The sequence below is a fragment of the Corvus hawaiiensis genome, chromosome 2 (assembly GCF_020740725.1).
Source record: "Corvus hawaiiensis isolate bCorHaw1 chromosome 2, bCorHaw1.pri.cur, whole genome shotgun sequence".
In the NCBI taxonomy this organism is placed as follows: domain Eukaryota; kingdom Metazoa; phylum Chordata; class Aves; order Passeriformes; family Corvidae; genus Corvus; species Corvus hawaiiensis.
Window position 1 is genome coordinate 13,909,099 of NC_063214.1, and position 21,648 is coordinate 13,930,746.

The following is a 21,648-nucleotide window of genomic DNA, read 5'->3' on the forward strand; positions in this document are numbered from 1 at the left end:
CATCATATGAACAGACATTCTTTCAGAAGACTTCAAAATTTTATTGAATCATAGAATTATGAACTTGTTTGGGTTGGAAGGGACCTTAAAGTTCATTCTCATTCCAAACCCCTGCCATGGGCAGGGACACCTTCCACTAGACCAGATTGCTCAGAAATCCATCCAGCCTGTCCTTGAACACTTCCAAGGATGGGGCGTCCACAGATTCTCTAGCAAATTTGTGCCAGCGACTCACCACCCTCACAGGGAAGAATTTCTGCATAGATTTCCCTTGAGATTTCAGAAACGCCATTATGGAAAAAGATATTCTTTCTTACTATAAAAAAAAACAAAGCAATTACTGTCTCTTATTATTGAAATTTAGAGGAAATCTAATAGATAGATTAGTTAGAATTCCCATTAATTACCTCTTAGGTTGTAGGTTTTGTATTTACTGCTTCTTTTATACTGAAGCATGAAAGTATGTACCCCACTGATTACTAAAACAGTTTCCCAGTGTAACAGTACTTCACCATTAAACCAGGAAGACTTTCAAATAGATTCCTGAGAGATACGAATCCCATATAATTCATTAATTTTCTTAATGAGTTTACTGATATACAGAATATATCTGTATAATTTGTAAATCAAACAGAAATAACTTGCAAATCGTTTGGTAGGCTAAGTCAGGGCTCAAAATTGCTTTAAGAATTGAAAATATTCAAGGCAGAATTCATTTATTTCTACTGCAAGCTGCAAAAGCAGAAGGAAAAATGCATTCATGAGCCTCTCCCAGAGGGAAAATGCATCTTGGGACGTTTAATTCCTTGGCAGATCTGTCAGATATGACTCTCTAAGACATGAATTGTGATCACCTTCAATTCAGTGATAACAGTTACTATTCCTGAGGAGTGGTTATGCCTTTCTGGAATACTATGTATGTACTCCACAAATTTAGAAGTACCTGAAGTCTCAGAGGTTTTTGTGTCTCTTAAATGATGGCATAAGCCATTCAGAAAACAATTCTGTGTCGTGAATTGAGGTTTAGAATCTGGTTCTTCAATTATCAGAATTTTTGGCAGTTTAAGGAAAGCAGAATCATGGATGAAAAATTCCTATAAAACTAGACCCCAAAAATAGGTTGTTGCTTTATATCCAATTTTTTATTATGTGATATTTATTGTCACATTGTCAAATTGACTAAAATTAGTGATTTCATTCAAGAAATTGTCCATTTTCGGTAGGCAATAATTGGTAATATTGTAAAAAAAATTGTGGATCGTTCCTCTTATCACTTAGTATACTGACAATACTATTGCTAAGCCTAGACTCATTTTCTTTCAGAAGAAACTGAGTATTTAGCTTGATTCAAAAATAGTTTTCTCAACTTAAAACCAGCTTTGAAATTACAAGAATGCAGGGATTGTATATATATATATATATATTCACACACACATATGTAATTAAGCTATAGTGTTGTAAGACCTGATACAAATAATATAAATAAAAAGTGCTTAATTTTTAAAAAATCTAAGATCTTGGGATAAAATGTCATGATGCAATTTGCCAATAAAATTTTCTATGACAAGTTGTCAGTAAAAAAATAGTGAAGGAATGGATGCAATTTTATAACCACTATAGGCTACAATTAAACGTTAGGACAAAGACCACTTTTTATCCAATTTATTTTGTGTGTATAGCGTCACATAAGAAAGTTATTCAGCCTTTAATTCTGACTCTGTGTAAGTTCTGATCTCCATCCAAATCTTTGCTGTGAAAGTCTCTTGTGGTTGAAAAGGCTGAACTGTAAATAAATGTCTTAAACTAAATTACATGGATGGATTAGAGAGGCTGGAAAGTGAGAAATGTAAAGGGAAAAAACTATGTTAAAATATTTCAGGTTTTCATACAGACCTGAAACATCAGGAGAATGAGATGTACTTTTCACATTTAAAGGTGAATAAAATGTCATGAGAAGTGAAGAGAATCCAGACAATTTACTGCACAGCATGAGTTCATAACTAAAAGCAACTGTTATGCACATATAACCACTATCTGAGCTTACCATTTTTCCTTGTAATTCTGTGTTTGTAATTGCATTTAGTCAGCCAGTCAAAGCTCATTGCAGAATGTGATTTATCGTCTTGTCAAGACACAGACTTGAAATTCTGTAGGAACAAATGGAAGATACTTTGATTGCAAGAAGTATGTAGTAAATATTTTAATAAGAAATTAAATGGAGAATCAGTCTTTCCAAATGTGTTTCTCCTGGTGCTACTGTGATAATTCTGGTCTATTCCCTATTTAGACCTTTAAGGCTTTTCATAACCGCACACTCTCAAATAAATTTACGGTGAACAGCTGATCTGATGTAAAGGTCTTGCTGATGTGGCTTGTAAAGGTAAATCTTAAGTAAAGAGTGATGCAGTGCAGTATTGGGTATGAATAACTGATAAATAAGACACATGGTGCAGCTGCAAATTCTGCCTTTCAAGTGTGTATCGTATTCATCCACATTTATTGTACCTTGCTTGTCTACTTAGAAAAAGATAAAGTACATTTATGGAATATTTATGTGTGTATAAACTTCTGCTGCACTTTGTAATACAAAACAGAAAAGTGCTCCAGATGACAGAGTATTCTTTAAGTATTTTCAAGGTCATTGAATGACATAGTTATGAATAGAGCTTTCCTTCAGCCACATACAAGAATGAGCAACAGAACAATAGCATGGCCTGATCTGTATTACATTTCACAATATCTTTAAATTAATCTCCTTTTTTATGACCCTTTTTCTGTCTCCCCATTTCTTTCTTCATTGGTAAGAAATATATTATAGTATACAGGAGTAGGATAGGGATGAGGAAGAAATAGTTATGAAGGAAAACTATCTTTGCATGTGAGAAGCAAAAGAACAGTTCTGGAAATCATGATTCATGTCAGCCTTGAGGTCTTTCCATTTGCACAGTAGGGAACATTAGGAAAGACACATCCGGGATTGTGAAAATGGCCTCTGTGGAGATAGCACAAATCAGGAGCTGCTTCATTCTTATTTGAAGTGGTGGTTTCTGCCATCTCCTGAATTGGGTAACAGAGCAAGTAGACTTTCTTTTCCTCACACTTAGCATGCTCCAGAGTTGAAAATTGCATGGCTTAGATGAGTGAAAGACAGAACTCCTGTTTCAGAGGCAGCTCCGAGGCTGCAGCAACTTACGTGAGAAGTCATACAGATTTTATATATTCTGTTTATTACTGTTAGAAAGCAGCATTAGAGTGAAATTGAAAATGTTGGAATTTTAAATAGCTGTCTTAATTGAGAGACAAGTCTTGCTAACATGTGAATTTACCTATGAAAAATTCTCTGCGTCTCTGGGCATAGTCTTTAACACATTCATTCCTGTGTGTTCTCAGGTATTCCTTTGGCTTACCATTAAGAATTTCTGAATTCTCAACATTTGTTTTGTTTTACTGTAAGAGTACTGATGTATTTGTAGTAATGGGCAGTTTAGGTCCATCTGGTTAAGAAAGGTCACATCTAATTTGTATTTAATAACACAGTGCAGTTTTGTAACACCATAAGAAAACTAGTGAATTGCATTTTGTTACACAAAACATCTTAAATATGTTGTAAAGCCTCATAGGAGAAAGAAATTGTATCTCTGCAGAACTTTGCTGACAGTAGGAAGAAGGCACAGTTGTTAAGTCATTATTTTCTTAGACTTTGAAGGCATTTTGGCCACAACAACCCCCTGCCATGCTACAGGCTGGGGCAGTGGCTGGAAAGCTGCTGAGAGGAAAAGGACCTGGGGGTGCTGGTCAGCAGTGGCTGAACGTGAGACAGCTGTGCCCAGGTGGCCAAGAAGGCCAAGGCTATGTGGCCTGTATGAGCATTAGTGTGGCAGCAGGACCAGGGCAGCGATTGTGGGTGGGTGGGCACTAGTGAGTCAAGTCCTTGCTTCGAGTCCTGTGTCCAGTTTTGGGCCCCTCACTGCAAGAAGGACATTGAGGGGCTGGAGTGTGTCCAGAGAAGGGAACAGAGATGGGGAAGGATCTGGAACATAAGTCTGATGAGGAGCAGCTGAGGGAGCTGGGGGTGTTTGATCTGGAGAAAAGGAGGCTTAGGGATGAATTTATCCCTCTCTGCAACTCCCTGAAAGAGGTTGGTGCCAGGTGGGGGTTGGTCTCTTCTCCCAGGCAATTAGTGACAGGACAAGGAGACACAGTCTTAAACTGCAGCAGGGGAAGTTCAGGCTGAACATCAGGAAGAATTTTTTTTATTGAAAGTGTTGTTAAACATTGTAATGGACTGCCCAGGGAGTGGTGGTGGAGTCATCATCCCTGGAGTTTTTCAAGAAACAACTGGATGTGGCAGCTGGCAAAGTTGTAATCAGTCAGAGCTTGGACTCAGTCTCAAAGGTTTTTCCAACTAAAGTGATACTGTGGTTTTTTTGGTGGTTTTTTTTTTTTTTGGGTTTGTTTTTTTTTTTTGTGATAAAAAAGAATGTATTTGGCCCAATAATCACTAACTAGTTTAGAATAAATTGCTAATTTAGACCTGATTTTCCCCCTGATATATTAAAAGCAGGATCTTCAGATGGCAAACTGTGGATTTACTACACCATGAACTATTTGTACACATTCAACAGAATGTATTCCAGGTGCACCATGGGAACTAGTGTGGGCCTCATGCTTAGAAGACACAGCTGTTGTCTGCTGTGAATTCAGGTGAAGCCTACCTCACCTTTTGCTCAGGATCTTTCAGTAACAAAGAATTCATGGGTAGAGTTTTGAATGTAGGCGACCATTTTCAGCTCCAACTTTGTGTTCCAAATTTCAAATAGAATGGAAGTCAAAAAAAGGAACTCCATTGTAGGAACAGCAAAAAAAATGGGCAGGAAAAACTGACGTGCTTTCTGCCCTGCAAGGGAGAGTGAGAGGTTCTAGTTTCTGCCATATATGAAATAGACTGGGATAGGATACAGTTTGGTTTATACAATTGAGGAATGAGACAAAGTGATATAGCTGCAGCAAGACTAGAAGAAGGGAAGGTATATATTCATAACTAACTCCAGCCTGCCCCCTCGAAGTACACTCCCTTCTTCAGTAATCCAGGTTAGACTCCAAACTTTGGTATGAAACAGGGAATACATAGTGGCATTGCCTACAGGCTAACAATGAGCGTGTTCTTTGTAGTCTCCTAATAAGTATTCTTGTTTTATTTCCTGGGTTGTCTTCCAGTAACCACTAATTTTAGGCTTGAAGCAGTGTTCAAAAAGAGAAAAAAACAATAGGATAAATGACACAGTATAAATTATCTTAATAAGGGCATTGATTGGCCTTCTGCATTGAGATGAAAAGTTACTCCTTTACTACATTTTTTGTATTCTGTGTTCACTCAGTAAACTATTACATACTCAGAAGTCTTAATTCTGCTGTCTTTCTGTGTTCATATTGCCAGTGGAAGTTCCAGTGTATTCAATGGCCTAGAATTTTTTCTTACAGGACAGTTTTAAAACTAATGTCTACAGAAAGTATATTTGATTAATGGAAAGGTTTAACTTAATCAGATTTTTTAGCTAGCAGTGTAATTTGTACTACTAAAATTGCAGCAGTTATAGTGACGTAAATATTTAACAATGAACCCTGCTGAGAACATTAGTTATATGTTAGAAAGCATTTTGAACAATACTTTCTTTTCACATTATGGGGGGAATATCTGGTAGAAGTCCAAATCCCCATTGATTTCACTGTATTCATTTATTGTTTCATTAAACTTTTTACTGTAGTCCATTCAAGTGTCTGGCTGCTTCTCCAAGCAAAGTCTTTGCATTAAGAATTGTTCAATAGTTTTATAGCAGAGGGCAAAATGGAGTTCCAAGAACCAAGATAGTATTCCCCTTTAATTTATAGAATCAGAAAATTTGGTTGGAAGGAATATCTGGTATTTATCTGGTCCAACCTCCTGCTTTAATCAATACTATTGCCAGTCCTTGATCAGGTCAGGTGTGGTTTTGTCTAACTCAGTCTCAAGGATGGAGATTACTCACCCTCTTGTCTTGGTCTAACCTGTTTCAGTGCTTCACATCTCTCCCAGTGTATCAGTATTTCTAATACCTGGTCTGAACATGCCAAAAAAAAAAAAAATACTGTGGTCGTTTCTTCTAAGGACTGTGCCAAGTTTCACCAGTCTCCATGAGATCCAGAATTTTTATTGACTAAATAATTCTTCTAAATGTTACAATAGGAAACTGTTAGCCAGCGCTGAATGTTATTATCCAATAAGTTGCAACACTTCAAAACACTGAAAATGCTATGCGCACACATATACGCACAAAATTATAAAAGTATTTCTTAAAAGCTTGTTCTAAAACACTTACTGAATAAATAAAATGAAGGGCTAATGAGTACTGGGAGGAGACCTGACACTTTAAATGTTAGTTAATTCAAAGAGAGTTTGTTTTTGAAATGTATTTGAATTTTGTGATTTTGAAGCTGAGTATTTATTTCCATTTTTACCTATTCAACTCTGTAAAGAATTGGTTCTTTCAGGATGCCTTTGTTTAGTTTAACAAGATCTTCTTACAGGGAATATCGGTTGTTTCAAGGACTCTCTCTCCTGAACTTTAAATTTAGTGGTACTTAAAAAGTTTTTAATTATCCATTCTTTCTTTTTTTCTCCTCTCCTTTTCCTCTTCCATTTCCTTCTCTCTTATCCCTTTCCTATGCTTTGACTTCCATTTACCTTTCCTTTAATATCTACAAGTGCCTTTTATGGAAGTTGACTGCATTTTCAAAGATTTGTTAATAAGCAGCTGGCTTGGTCATCATAAATGTCAAGGAAATATTTAACTAAAAACTCGGAGAAAGGGATAGTAAAGAGAGTGTGTGTTTGAAATATAAATTCCATTGTAATGGTGATGGGAAACAAAATCTATCAAAGCTAGATCCTGGTTGCGCAGGATTGCTGATAGGACGCTAATCAGTACAAGTGGTAGGATTTGTTCACAAAATACTCTATTTTATTGTCAAATTAGTATAACAGAAAAGTGTGAAGAAGATATCAAGATAATATGTTCTAGTCTATCATTGGGAGTACAAATATTTTTTGTAAACCTATAGCCTAAAAATAATACATGCTTTTTTTTAAAAAAACACTACATAGATTATTTATTTTATATGCAGTTCATGCAATTGTGTTTCTGTTCTGAATAAAGTTGTGGAAAGTTTATTGGTGAAAAGTTTACTGATACAATGGTCTATCTCAATAGATTGCTTTTGTTCCAGGAATGTTTTCCTCAGGACTTTTTTTTTTTTTTTTTTTCTCTGTGTTCTGCCATTATTCAGATTAAATACAAGTTGAATGAAGGGTGTTTTTTAAAATAAATGACCTTCTAAAGAAAATATATTCATTATTACACCTGAAGTTTGTTAAATGACAAAACTCATCTTCTGGATTCATGCTGATCCAATATATTATAAACTATGTTGTCAATCCACAAATATGCTCTCTTCTAGGCACTTTAGTGTATAAAAAAATGCCCTGAGGTATATTACCATGTCCCGCAGCCGTAGGGAGGAGGAGAGAAGATCCAGCAGGCAGGAATTGTGCAGCAAGATTGATTTATTTAATTATTTTACAAACTCTTTTATAGACTTTTTCTTCATAGTCTAATTGGAAAAAGGATCAGCCACCCATTGGGGGTGATTGGCTAAAATCCTAAAACATCCATTATCAAAATATTTTTCTGCTATAGTATAAACGAGACTTCTCAAGGCTGCAGGTGTTTGGTTGTTTACAGAACTCTGCTACCTCTGTGAGAGAGAAAAGTCTCTCACGGACTTAGAAAATAGCAAGAAAATCCTTGCTAGCAGCATTTTTGTATCCACATTAGTGTAAACTCCTGCTTGCTTTATTTTCATTAATTTATAGTACTGTGCATTTTGTAACTATAATTGTCCTGAATCTTTTCTTATTAGATTTATTTCGATATAAATAGGTATCAAAGAAAATCCCTGAATGGGGGTGCTACTTTTGGTTCAGTTTGTATAGTGACATCTCAAAATGCAGCCCAATAAAATTAAAAATTAAATACATGGAAGAAAGGAGCTTAACATGTAATTGTGTTTTAATGTGTTATATATTAATATTAATAAAAATATTAAAGCCATTTTTGACAAATGCATTTTTAATGTCAGCTACTGAAAAGTATTTTTTAAAGAAATTAGTCATGTTAGTGAAAATTAGATTATATTGATTATACCTGATCTACTACACTGTATATCTTTATTCATGGATTATTATTTATATTCACAGTTAAATAAACCACTAAAACTTTTATTACAAAATATTATAACAATTATACATTTTAGTGCAAAGAATGATGAAAATTCCTGGAACAGAACCATTTTATCTGATTATTAAAATGGTTACATTTGTTTCTGGTATTTTAGGGAATTACTTAAAGCTTGATAGTCTCCAGTTTATGCCAATGATTTCACTTACAGTAGGATCTGCTATCATCATGTTTTTCATAGAATGTGCAGCTTGAAATATTTTCATTATTAAAGTTCATTTATTTGTGTTAGCTGAATTCAGACATTTATAGACAGATGATTGAATCAGTATTTATGAAATTAATTGTTATTTGGGCAAGGCAGACAGATGGAACTGAGACAGCCAGGCTGCTTCTGCATATGAATTAACATTTTGTCTATTGTGTAGCAAAATCTTTTTTTTGTTTGTTTTTTTCCCCTGTATTTCTCCCCCATGGCAATTTCTTACTTCATTCTGTCAATATTTCTGTGAGCTAACTGAGAGGCTCAGCTAGAAAAAAGAGATTTTATACTCTTCCTCCTACTGTGCAAACACACAGAATAAACAAAACAGTTGTTGCTCATCCCAGGCAGACAGATTTTGGGCAAAGTTCCTTATATTCTGTAACATCTACAAGAGTCTCAGACATTTGTACAGAACCTTAATACTTTACTACCTTAAATTTCTCATTGTTTTCTTCCATGACTTTTTCTCCTGCCCTTAAAAGAACACGAGTCATCATCACAAAGAGAAAACTGTTTAAGCTTCATAAAAATACTATTCATTTTTTTTCTCTGAAAGAGAATCAGGTATTTCCAGGGGACTCAGTTTTTCCTTGAGAGTAGTAAAATAATGAATAATAGGTGCAGCAAAGTGCTGTTAAATCAAAACACTCCACTTATTAACATGCACAGTATTCAGGTTGCATTCATCCTCTGTAGTAATGTAGATTCAGATTAAAGGGAAAGAAGTAAGAAAAAATACCCAAACCATCCTCAAATTTGTAATGCTTCTCTGACAGAAATTTCACTCTGCCACTGCAATCTCAGATATATAGGAGTGAAGATGTTATTTCAGCAATGATATGTCTCAGCTGCTTTGTTTCAAAGTAAATTTATATCCTGCTTCAGTTATATCTAACATCCTCAAGGGATTGAATTTGGAACTGGAATAACATTGTCCTATGCAGCAGATACTTCTCCAATCAGAGCAATGTGACAACGTGATATTTCTGTTAATTAACCTCATATAAGGTCCACTTTGGGATTAATGTAGAGGAACCGTACTGTTAATTCCCCTAACCTTCTTTTCCTTGGTGGTGGTTTATGTAATATATCACATACTTAGAAGGTTTCTGAGGGAATCACTTCAGTGAAAAGACAATTTAATATGCCAGACCTTTTCCCTCTCATTCTACTGTAATAAAGTAACATAAACAACCTACCAGAGAAGCAGCTGGGGAATCTGGTTTTGGTTTTACTGACTTGGATTTATAGTACAATTTATTTCACAGCAAATCTTGTGTTAGATCTTGCTTTCCCATGGTTCATTTTGACAGCAGCTAAAATTCTGTGACAATAAAAGGAACTTTTCTGGCTGAAATGCTTGCACACTGTATTTTAAATAATACGAAGTTCTGCTTTTTTTTTTTTTTTCTATCTTATTTATTTCTGGGGGGGGGGGGTTTGTGTACTGTGGTTTTTTTATACTGTGTTAGATTTGCTTGCGAATTACAAGAATCTGAATAATAAAAAGAAGGACTTTATATTTAATATTGCTTAAACTTCAGGATTATGGTCACATAATAGGTTAAACTAAATTTTTTATTCAGTAAGCTTTAATTATTTTCTGTTGCTGTGTTTCTTTTTAAATTCTGGTTGACAAAATTAAAAAAAAAAACAACCAAACAACAATATCCGTGGTATACCTTGTCAAAAAATTGTTATAATTTTGAATTAAAGTCTTAATATATTATACTAAACCAAAACCAATATACGTGGTAACTTCTTGTGTCATTATGTCCTCCAAGGTACCTTGAGACTGAAAGTGTCACTTATAAATGGATAACACTAAGCTATGAGCTGTTGTGCATCATGTTAATTTATTAATTAACTAACTTAAATGAGATAATTTATTTAATTTGCACAGTTCACAAGTGAATGTTCTGCTTTTCACTCTTTGGAGTATTCCTTCCAAATCTACTCCTCAATTTAACCAGTCACTACGTGAATAATCCCAGTAAAATCAACCTACGAAATTGAATTCTTCAGCTGAAGCTTGCAGATACTGTGATTAGAAAGACAATATCTACTGATTCGTCTATCTACAACTAGAAGAAAATGGAAACTTTCAAATGATACTCTGAAAGAAAGGGATTTCACTTTCAGTGTATCTGGAACTTGATATCCATCAACAAATATGCCAATGGCATAATGCACACATATAGTAAACAGTGGACTGGTTTTTTCACTTTTATATGCTGAAAGTGAAAGTACTGTATTACTTTCAGATTATTATTTTAAATTTTTCAGCTATTACTTCAGTGATCACTGCAAGCTGAAATCAAAATATCCATTGTGGCCAGGGTTATTTTCCTGTCAGAAAAATTTATTTGTATATGGAAAGATGAATAAGCTGATTTTATACTTAGATACACACACTGACAAAAAAATTAACTAGTTTATGAAATATTTTCTTCCAATCTCAACATATTCTAAAACATGTGAAACTCCTACCAAGCAGTGAAATTTTCTGTTCTCTTAGATTACTCTTCAGTCCTGCACTTTTGTTACTCTCTGGGAGACAACTTCTTAGTCTTACTTAGTTACTCCAAGTATTCTTTGACAACTGGAGTATTTAAAGTATTCTCATCCAGACTGGTTCTTTTCTTTGTTTTTCAGAAGACCATAGTTATAATTTTTCCTACATATATAATATATGCATATTACACCAAGTAGGTCCAGTTTTTGAGGACATATTATGCTAACAGATATGGCTGAGTTAATTCCACAAATACAATTGCAAAAGTCATTGTATCTAGATTCATAGTGCTGTGCAGGGGATTCTAAAGTATACACTGATTCTTTAAATACTGCATATATAAGTAGCTTTATTCATTTCCATAGGTCCCAGGAGTGTTTAGAAAATCAGATCCTTAGGTTTCATGTAGTTAGCACATTTCCATTTTCTTAAATGTGGACTCATAGTCGTGCTTTTATGTTGTTTAAATTTTAAAAACATTTACAATAGCACTAATATTTGATATGCCCTAAGGTTTATTTTCAGTGAAATTATTCATCCTTGGAAAGTAATCATGGCTGAAAGGCAAGTCAAATACTGTTGCTGCTTAGTTAAGTTTTAAATTTCATCTTAACAGAACTTAATGTTACGTCTCCAAATTCTATTCTTACCCTCATGATGATACATTATTTTTTCCTAAGATGATTATACTTTAGAGTTCAATATTTTAAAACCTCATGGAATGATGAAGCTAAAACATGCTGGAAGATATACAATTCTACTGCTTTATTTACAAGAAAACAGTTATGTTTCAATGACAAATTCATGCAAAATGTCCATAATAGAGTGTGAAATGTATAAGTTACTGCTTTTCCAAATTCATTAAATCCCTTTAGCTTCACATTTAATGGAAACTCTGTCGAACTGCTGTAGAAACTAAAGAAATAGAAATTCTAATAAATCTGGACTGAAAAGAATAACAAAGAGTGTGGACAGAAATAATTATGCTTTCATGGAATATATAACTTGAAAAGCAGGCCTAAAGCATCTAAAAAAGTACTCCTTTCTAATGAAAAAATTAGGCTCCCTAGGGACTGTGAGAGATACTACTGGCTCTTTTTTAAGGTATTACATTACTACATCCACTTATAAGACATTACAGCCCCTGCTTTGCCAGGCAAGACAAATCTGTTGTGCTCCTAGTCAAGCTCATCTAATTTCCATCCATTCCCCAGTATGAATCTGACAGATGGAGAGCTCATCACAGAGCCAGCAGTAAGCAAGCAGGCAATTGCTGGAGAGACAATAAAAGGAATCTTTCTTCTAAAGGCAGGGTAATGCTCCAAGAGCTCTGCATGGATCAACATTTCCAAGTGCAGAGTCAATATTGCTTTTAGTAAATACAGTATTATGATACTATTTATAATGTATTCCCATAAAGGTTGCCAGAGTCTAACATTATTTTCCTGGATTTTACTTCTAGATTTGCTGTTGCGTTCTTAGTGCTTTTTGGCAAATTTTACCTGTTTTCTGCTTCAGATGGCATCTTGAGGTAGAATCATAGAGCTAGGTTGTGCAAATGATCACTGTCAGAAATTCATTCTTGATTTCTGAAATCATGTCCTAAATTCCCACCCCTTTGCTTCCCAAGTCTTTTTTGTTTTTGTTTGTTTGTTTTTATAATTTTTTTATTATTATTACATTTAATTTGTGTATTTCCATGCATCTTCTCTGAAATACGTACAAACCTGTCTAATTCTCTTTCAGGTCCTCAGTAGATAACTCAGATCTCTTCCTTTGATCATCATAGGCACCTGTCATTTTAGGTCTTGAACACACTGTTGAGCTGGTAGACCACAGCACCAGAAAGTCACCATGAATGTGCGTGTAGCTGCATTTTGGAGTGTAGATCGAGGACAGTTGATACTGCTGTCCATGAAGGAAAAATGGCAAGTTATGAACTGTATGAAGGTGGCTGGAACACGCATTATATGCCAGTTGCCAGTGAGGAGGATGGAAAATTCCATAACTTTTTTACCAGTTTCATGTCTCCTATGTGTGATGGGTTGACCCTGGCTGGATACCACTTGACCTCCACAGCCACTCTATCACTCACCTGTGCAACTGGACAGGGGAGAGAACATGTAACAAAAAGCTCATGAGTTGAGATAAGGACAGGGAGAGGTCATGCATCAATTATCATCATGGGCAAAAGAGACTCAGCTTGGAGAAATTATTGAATATATTATCAGACAAAATCAGAGCAGGATAATGAGAAATAACAGAAATCTTAAAAACATCTTCCTACCACTTCTCCTTCCTTCCCAGCTTTACCTCCTCTCCCACAGAGAGTTGGGGAATGGGAATAATGGCCAGTTCATCACACATTGTTCCTGCTGCTGCTCAGGGCATGGAGTCCTTCCCTGCTCCAGCTCAGGATCCCTCCCATGGGAGACAGTTCTCCATGAACTACACTGATGTGAGTCCATCCCATGGGCAACAGTTCTCCATTAGCTTGTCCAGCATGGGTCACTCTTCCCCAGGGTCAGTCCTTCAGGCACAGGCTGCTTCAGCACGGTTCCCACACAGTGTCACAAGTCCTACCAGGAAACCTGCTCCAGCATGGGCTCCTGGAATAGGTCTTCATGTCCCTGCCAGGAGCCTGTTCCAGCATGGGCTTCCCACAGGGCCAAAGCCTTTTCTCAGCATCCATCTGCTCTGGTGTGCGCCTCTTCCATGGGTTGCAGGTGGATCTCTGCATCCCCATGGTCTCTCACGGGCTGCAGGGGCACAGCTGCATCTCCATGGGCTGCACTACAGGCTGCAGGGGAATCTCAGCTCTGGCTCCTGAAGCACCTCCTGCCCCTCCTTCTGCACTGACTTGGGTATCTTGGGTTCCTTCCACATATCCTCATCCTGCTCTTCTCTTGCCACAAATACATCTGCACAATAACTTTTTTCCTTCTTAAATATGTTATCACAGAGGGCTAATGTCACTGATGGGGTCAGACTTGGCCAGCAGTGGGTCCATCCTGGAGCAAGCTGGGATTGGCTCTGTCGGACATGGGAGAAGCTTCTGGCACCTTCTCACAGAAGCCACCTCTGTAGCACCCTCACTACCAAAACCTGGGTGTGCAAACCCAATACACTGTGCTCACAATCTGAACATAAAATATCAATCCCAATCAAGGTCCTTAACTGTTGCTTATTGCTTCTCTAACACTGACTTCACTATTCCTTCAGAAGTGTAACTTGCTCAGTCACAACAATGGTTCTATGCAGATGAAAAAAGGGACTGCTAGCACACAACAAAAAAGCTAAGTTTGAAACCAATGTACTGTCAGAATATGAGAGTTGTTAGTTTGTGAGTGAAGAAAGCAAATTATGAAATTGCCTTACTTTCCTTTTTTAAATTTATTACTTCCTCAATTTTTATTCCCTTTTATTTTTTTCTTTCCTTTAGCAATGGTTGTTCTGAGCAATTTGGAACCAAATACAACATATGAGATAAAAGTAGCTGCTGTAAATGGAAAAGGGCAAGGAGAATATAGCAAAATTGAGATCTTTCAGACCTTACCTGTCCGTGAGTAATACTTGTGCTATTAAATGAAAATTATTACTGTTAGAATATCTCTAGATTTGAATTATGATTCACTGTAGAAAATGTTTGAAGTTTATCATCTACTCCCCAGTGTATTACATGTTTCTCAGAAATCATGTTTTGTTATTCCACCCTCCCAAGAAGTATGAATGAACTTTAATTGGAGAATTTATCCCATTATCTTATCGTTTTGAGATTCAGAAAAGTCTTTGTTTAATATAAAAAAGCACAAACCATGAGAGATATTAAAATAAGGAATTTTTCTCATTAACACTCAAGATATTATCCACATCTAAGAGAAGTGAATTGGCCATATCTGGAGACATTTCTTCACTAAACTATGGTTCTATTGTTCTGCAATTATCAAGCCTCAAGCAGAAATCTTAAGCTGTGGAAGAAATGATGAGAATAAATTGTTCTAACTACAACTACATGCAAATAAGAAATTCTGTGAAAACAATTCTGTATTTATAGTAACTCGAGGCCAGAGATTCGGATTTAAATATTAAGGGAAAATGAAAAATATTTTTTTCAAATTATCTTTAAATAGAAACAATAATAAATAAATTAAATACAAAGAGAGAATAAAATCAAAGAACCTACCAGATGGCAGTGTATAGTAATCAAACAGACATACTGAAATACATCAGCAGCTACTGCCAGACCAGTCTGTCATAAATCTGTTGCAACTGAACTGTTTCCTGAGTAGGGCATTACTCAGTGTAGCTAATACTGGCCCTAAGGGAATGAACAATAAAAGTAATGTAACTACAAAGAATACAAAATATTTCTGTGATATGATATGATATGATATGATGTTATGTTATGTTATATTGTATTACATTATACATTTGTTCTGTCCCAAAACAGTAACTTGGCAGCTTTCACATTTCTTTTTCATTGAAGCATGTAGACATTCTAAATACATTCCAGGACAGATAAAAAGAATTTCTTATTACTCCTATCCATATACCTGATAGAAGAATATCAGAAACTGACAGACATTATATATACATATATGTTATCTGATAGAAAGCTAGATAAATTTTATGTTAAGATCTAAGTAAGTTTATCCTTATTTTATAAGTGATAAACACAAATAATACAATTATTTCTAAAGGAACTGTATCTCTCTGGGTGAATGCACATTTACAGATATTTTGAAGATAAGGCACTTCAGTATATGTTAATTTAGGATCTCCTTTAAAAAAATATAATAGGCGTTTCACATAGAAAAGATAATCTGTGAATTTTTGACTACTAAAGGGTCTTAAAGTGGCTATTAATATTTTAGTTGTATGATTAAGACTACCTTTATCTTCTCATTACAGCTAAGACATTTGGTTTTAGTTTTGGAAATAATATTCCCTACATTTACTCTTGATATTGACTTCTCTAAGACGAAGTTATTCTTAGACAATTTTTATTTAATTTGATGTGGCACATTTATTGGAGAGTAAATTTACTTTAAAAACTGTTTCGCAATTTAGAAATCTCACATGGGATTAAAGTTATGCTAAAGTTATGGGTGCTTACCTGTAAGAGAGTGTCTTTTAAACTTCTGTGTAAGTAGCAGCTTACCAGCCTTGCTGAATTGATGACTAAATGATTTTGGAAGGAAATTACATTTTAAACTGTCAGAAGTCAGAAGGTCTCAAAGAAATGAATATTTCTTTCATACTTCATATAATTTTGTTTCCTTGTATGAGGAATCTATATTAGAACAATTTCAAGCACAATATTTAACACTCTTATTAAGGCTGTTTTGTAGTGCCTGGATGAATCATATTGATTTTAAGATTTTGATTAAAATGATTATGCACAAGTTCCCAGCTGTAATTTAAGATTTATCTCACTGCTGAATTATTATTATGTACTGTTTTTTTCCTTGTCTAGGGGAGCCAAGCCCCCCTTCAATCCATGGACAACCAGAGAGTGGCAAGAGTTTTAAACTTAGCATAACTAAACAAGATGATGGAGGGGCCCCCATACTGGAATATATTGTCAAATACAGAAGTGTAAGTATTTCAGTTAATCAAAATAAGTGAATTATGCTTGTTAATACCTGATTTTAATGCAGAGAAAATTGTTGCTATTATATGAAATTTACCAAAGTGGTTTGTGTTCCAGAAAATAATTTTTTAAAAAATATATAGTATGTTTACTTTTGTGACTAGGTTGTAGATGCCAGATTATAAAATAAAAATTGAAAAAAAAAAAGCACTCTGCTATTCCTAAAGGTATAACTGAAAATTCCTCCTATCAAGACACCTATATTCTTTTGTCTGTTGCATAGTAAAAGTGGGACATTCATGTTCAGCTTTTAAAAACACAGTAAATTAGCAAACATTAAAGTTACACACTTAAAGGTTGTTTAAACAGCAAATTTGTAATCTATTGTAAATGCACCAGTATTGATAGAAAGCTATAGTGCTGTGTTCCATATTAATTGTAAATGACATTAATTAGCTGATCATGTTTCATATCATCTATCTGCCTGAATTCCAAGTCTCATCTTACAAAAGCCAAGTAATCAGCACATTGTTGGGAATTTCATGAGTTTCAAAGTATATATCTCTTGTTAGACAGCCATCAGGCAGAGTTTTTTGTCATTCTGTCATCTAGACAGCTCTGTTTTGGTGTTCTCTCATCAAATCTGGCAAATTTAGAAAACAGGCTTTTCTACAATGTATAATTTGTTGAAAAAAGAAAAGTTGTGTGGGTTTTTTTTATTTATTATTATTAGTAATAGCTAAAATACATTTCCTGATGTACTGTGTTTAGGAATCATTGGCTTGAAGAAGTAGCTGCAGAGCTGGCAAAAGTGATGAGTTTAATTCCAAAGTGTGCATTTTTTTAGAAAATTTCCTCCTGTTCTTTCAGGAAAATTGTAGAACTTTTATCTGACTAGACCCAGTAAAAGAGACATCTTACCAGAGAAGAATTTCATGTCCATTAGGAGTGTCGAAAATCGGGAATGTAACATTGGATATCTAGGCATGTTAAATGGAAGGTAGTGAGGACAGTATTTATTCACAGAAAGCAGCAATTTTTGAGAAATTAACTGTAGAACCTGTTGGAATGTTACCAAAGAGGAAAAGACAGTTCCTTGTAATAGTTTTTTGTCACATTTCCTGATGTTTGCTATAATGTAACTTTTTGACTATAGTCCAGAGATTATCCGTGTGCTAAACCTGGTATGTAAAATTATTCTCCTGTGCTAGATATAACCAAAGAGGATTAGTAGCTCCAAATTAATTGAGAAATATTTGGTAGCACTCTTAAGAGTAGTCTGAGGGAATGACCAGAAGTTGTTCTGCTATCACTGGTCCCTAAATCTTAACTGACCTTCTTAAATGACTTTCTGTCTAATGAATACAGTTGACGTAAAAAAAAAAAAATTGCAAAGAAGACAAGGGTAGTAAAATACACAAGACAAGTTAAAAATGCAGTTTTGCAGGATTGAACTTCCTAGTTAGGTTACAACGCCTCTAAGTATTTACCACGGAGTACAAAATAAGCTGCTCAGAAATAATACATTCATGCAGCATATGGAATTTTATCTGTTTTTATGATTAAAATAAGCTAAATTCTTTTGGTTCTATCCCAAAAATTTTTAGAAATCTGATTTTGATCTATGGTTTTGACTAAGGTACAATATTATAGCATAAAAGATGACTTTTCACATGTGGTGTTGGAAGGTAAATGTGCAGTTTAAGCAGTAACTGGAAACTTAAAAGGTTGCTGAAGAAGATAGCTTTTACTTGGACCTTGAATCCTTAACTCCATAATCTTTCAACTGAAAAAGCAATTTGACTAAATTAAAGGCCTTCCTACAACTAAAGAAGCAGAATAATTTTATGGTGTTTTAGTCAGAAAGAATGAATGCTATTTAAAGTTCATAGTTATTTGTTGACTGCTTATCTTCTATCTTCCCCATTGGTCATGTTAATTAGCTTTCCTGTAAGTCTTGCCAGCCTCATTATTAGCACCTGGACCAATGTATTTGCTTGCATTTTTGAAGAGCATGTTTGACAACAACCAATACATCAGTGGCTTTTTTTTCAAAAAGTCAACTTGCCCATGTTTAAGTTTTATACAGATCTATTTTTTAAAACTGGGGGAAAGACAGCCTTTAAGATATTAAAGCAATGTTGCAGCCTGATTGAGGGCAATTGGTAAGTTATTTTTTCTGGAAAGAATGTATTTCATTCTGTTGAATATTCCTTTCCTATCATCAGTTTCTTCATATTAAGGGCAGGAATTACTGGCTACAATCAGATAATAAGCAGCTTGACATTTTCTTTTGTATTCCAGAGAATTAGGTACTGTGCAATTTTTATGAGTAGCAGCCTCAATTTTTTTTCATGCTGTTCCACTAAGAAAGTCGAGACAGCCTGACAAAGCTTTGTTGATGGAGTCTGAGGCTGATGACATACGTTGGCTTCTAAGAGTTCATACGTAACTCCTAAGAGTTACCTTAGGAAAGAATAGGAAGGGAGAGAGTAAAACAAGGGAAAATTGTTCCCCAGTAACCAGCTGAAAAGAGCAGTGATGGGAATTTTCTAGGGAAGCATCCTCTCTGATGCCAGAGATGACCACCTGACCACAGTTCTCATAGGAAGTATATTTTTTTTGGTGGGGGCCAACTCAAGCCCCCCTTTTGTTCTTCCCGCTTTTGGTGCTTCCAGAGTTGGTTGGGGCACACATGATGACGTGCTGGTGTTTCACAACAGATGTGAAGCTTTTATCCATGTAAATTATGGAAATGTGTACTGAATTTGCAAATGGCTGTTATCTGATGGGGTATTTGCCAAGTACCAGAGTAATAAATTAAAACTGGGAGGGGAGAGTTGAGGAGATAGAGAGGACCAGGAGGAAGGAACATTTAGGATACAGGGAAGAGGCTGTCACAGCAGCTCACGGCAGGCAGCTGACCAGCCAGAAGCAGAAAATAGAAAGGCAGGCTACAAAGCAGCCTTTGGAAAGGTTTGACACTGCTTAAACTTACTTCATAATGATTAAAAAGAAAGTTCTGAACAGGTGTCTTAGCATTTCTATACTTCCAGGTCACAGAATACCAACAGTAAGCTAGAAAAAAAAAGAGAGTGGTGGAGGAATGGAGGGTTGTTTTTGTTTTTCCCTGGCAGGAAAAATTTTAGTAAATATTTGGAATTAAAACAGAATAATAAAAATAACACTCTTTTATGATTATAAACCTTTTGGTAGAAGCAAGAAAAATTGACTAAAGTGACTGGTTTTTACAGACCTGATAGTTGCTCACCTGTTTTTGACCTGTGACAGGGTTACTGTTATTGCTCTGAATTTTGGCAGACAAGAGTTTGATAGTTTATGTGTTTTGCTCTGAAGCACGTTCGCTCTTCCATCATCTGTGTTGATGGAGGACATGTTAATTTTGTTGCTTTATGGTGGGTTCTACAACAAACTTTATAAATATAGAATATTTTTAAGGAGATAATTTCTCATTTGCTCCCACTCTCAAATATCTACCAAGAAACAGGTAAATGCTTTTGCACATATAGGTTTCAGTCTACCTGCCAGATCCTCGGACTTTCTGTGCTTTTTAAAACCATGTACATTATCAGCTGTTGTGTGCTTGGTTCAGTATTTGCCCCTGAACTTTATTACCCATATTAACCAGACCTAGAAATCTGCAACCTAGTGTAATTAATTCTTGTGAAATCACTGCTTTAAACTATCAGATTTTCTTCTGTGAGGATTTCTTGATATTTTTTCCTGCCAGCTTTCAAGGCAGTGTGGTATCTCCTGTCCGTTTTTTTATCACAGGGACCACCATAATAAGTCTGTTTGAGCTGAGCTTTAAGCTCAACAATTTAGAGAGGATAGAGAATAAGGGAAGAGTTGAAGGGGGTTTGTTGGAGTGAGATCACCTCTGGACCCAGGCCCAGAGGAAGGCCAAAGCACAGGAGTTGAATTAAAACCTTTGGGTAAGCTGAGGTACATGAAGTCACACCAAAGTGAAATAGAAATACAGATTTTTAACTTTTAGTAGAAATGTATGCTAAGTGCTTTAAACATTGAAAAGCTTCAGCAAAGAAATCTTAAACACAGTTTTTACTGCTGCAGTGTTACCTTTTCACAGAATTTCTTTACTTTAGACAAAACATAGATAGAACTATACTGTTCACATTTTTCAGATAGAGTGTTCACATAAACAATACGAGCTGATAGAAACTGTATATGCGAATCTGTGTAATACCTATGTAACACTTGTGTAAGTCTTACGACTGTTAGACCAGGATAGGTTAAGAAAAGAAAAACTAGAATCATGTGTTAATCTTATTGGTCAATTAACAAATATAATCCACACTTCTATAAGTTTAGAGAAGAAGAAGCTGTTTTCTACTTGCTGTTTGCCTGCTGCTGCTGCTGCTGCTGCTGTTACTGCTTGGCCTTAATATGTAACCCCTTTGAACTCTGCCTTCAGAAAACTGTGAGACTATGAAATAAAGAACTTAGCAGGACAGCAGCCTCTTCTGCTCTTTCACCCTCGTCCAAAAAAGGGAGGGTATCCCATCAAAAGCTCAACAGGGGTTAATCACTTTTTCTCACTTTTTATGAGATCCCAGAGAATGTGATTTTGGATACAATGTAGGATGACCAACCATTAAAGTGAAACATGTTATTTTCTAGACTAGTAAACTGATGCCTAAACAGTGGATGGGTTTTACTTCCACTGTTGTCAGGTGTGCCCTCAATTTTGAGAAGCAGCCAAGTCAAGGTAGACTGGAGTTTTACACTGCTCTTTTTAGTTTTTAGTTGTTTCTGTGGTTTTGTTTGTTTGGGTGGAGGGGGTGGTTTTGGATTTTTTTGGTCAGGGTATTTAGGTAGTTAGGTTACAGCTGTTTTATAAACCTAGCTCTTAGGTTCTTCTTAAATAAATTTAGCTGATGCTTATGTTATGAAAAAATATGAAGCCAAAACTATATAAAGCCAATATATACACATTTAAGATATAATGATGTGAGGATTT

At 35.3% G+C, this 21,648-nt stretch overlaps 1 protein-coding gene across 2 annotated transcripts in view; it reads left to right on the top strand.

Annotated features, from left to right (window-relative positions):
* NCAM2 (neural cell adhesion molecule 2) overlaps window positions 1-21,648 on the top strand; it is a 289,433-nt gene that overhangs the window by 225,518 nt on the left and 42,267 nt on the right. For both annotated transcript variants that reach the window (XM_048293643.1, XM_048293644.1), the window contains exons 13-14: window positions 14,496-14,615; window positions 16,530-16,651. In XM_048293643.1, the coding sequence (XP_048149600.1) occupies window positions 14,496-14,615; window positions 16,530-16,651 (242 nt within the window). The remainder of the gene's footprint in view (window positions 1-14,495; window positions 14,616-16,529; window positions 16,652-21,648) is intronic.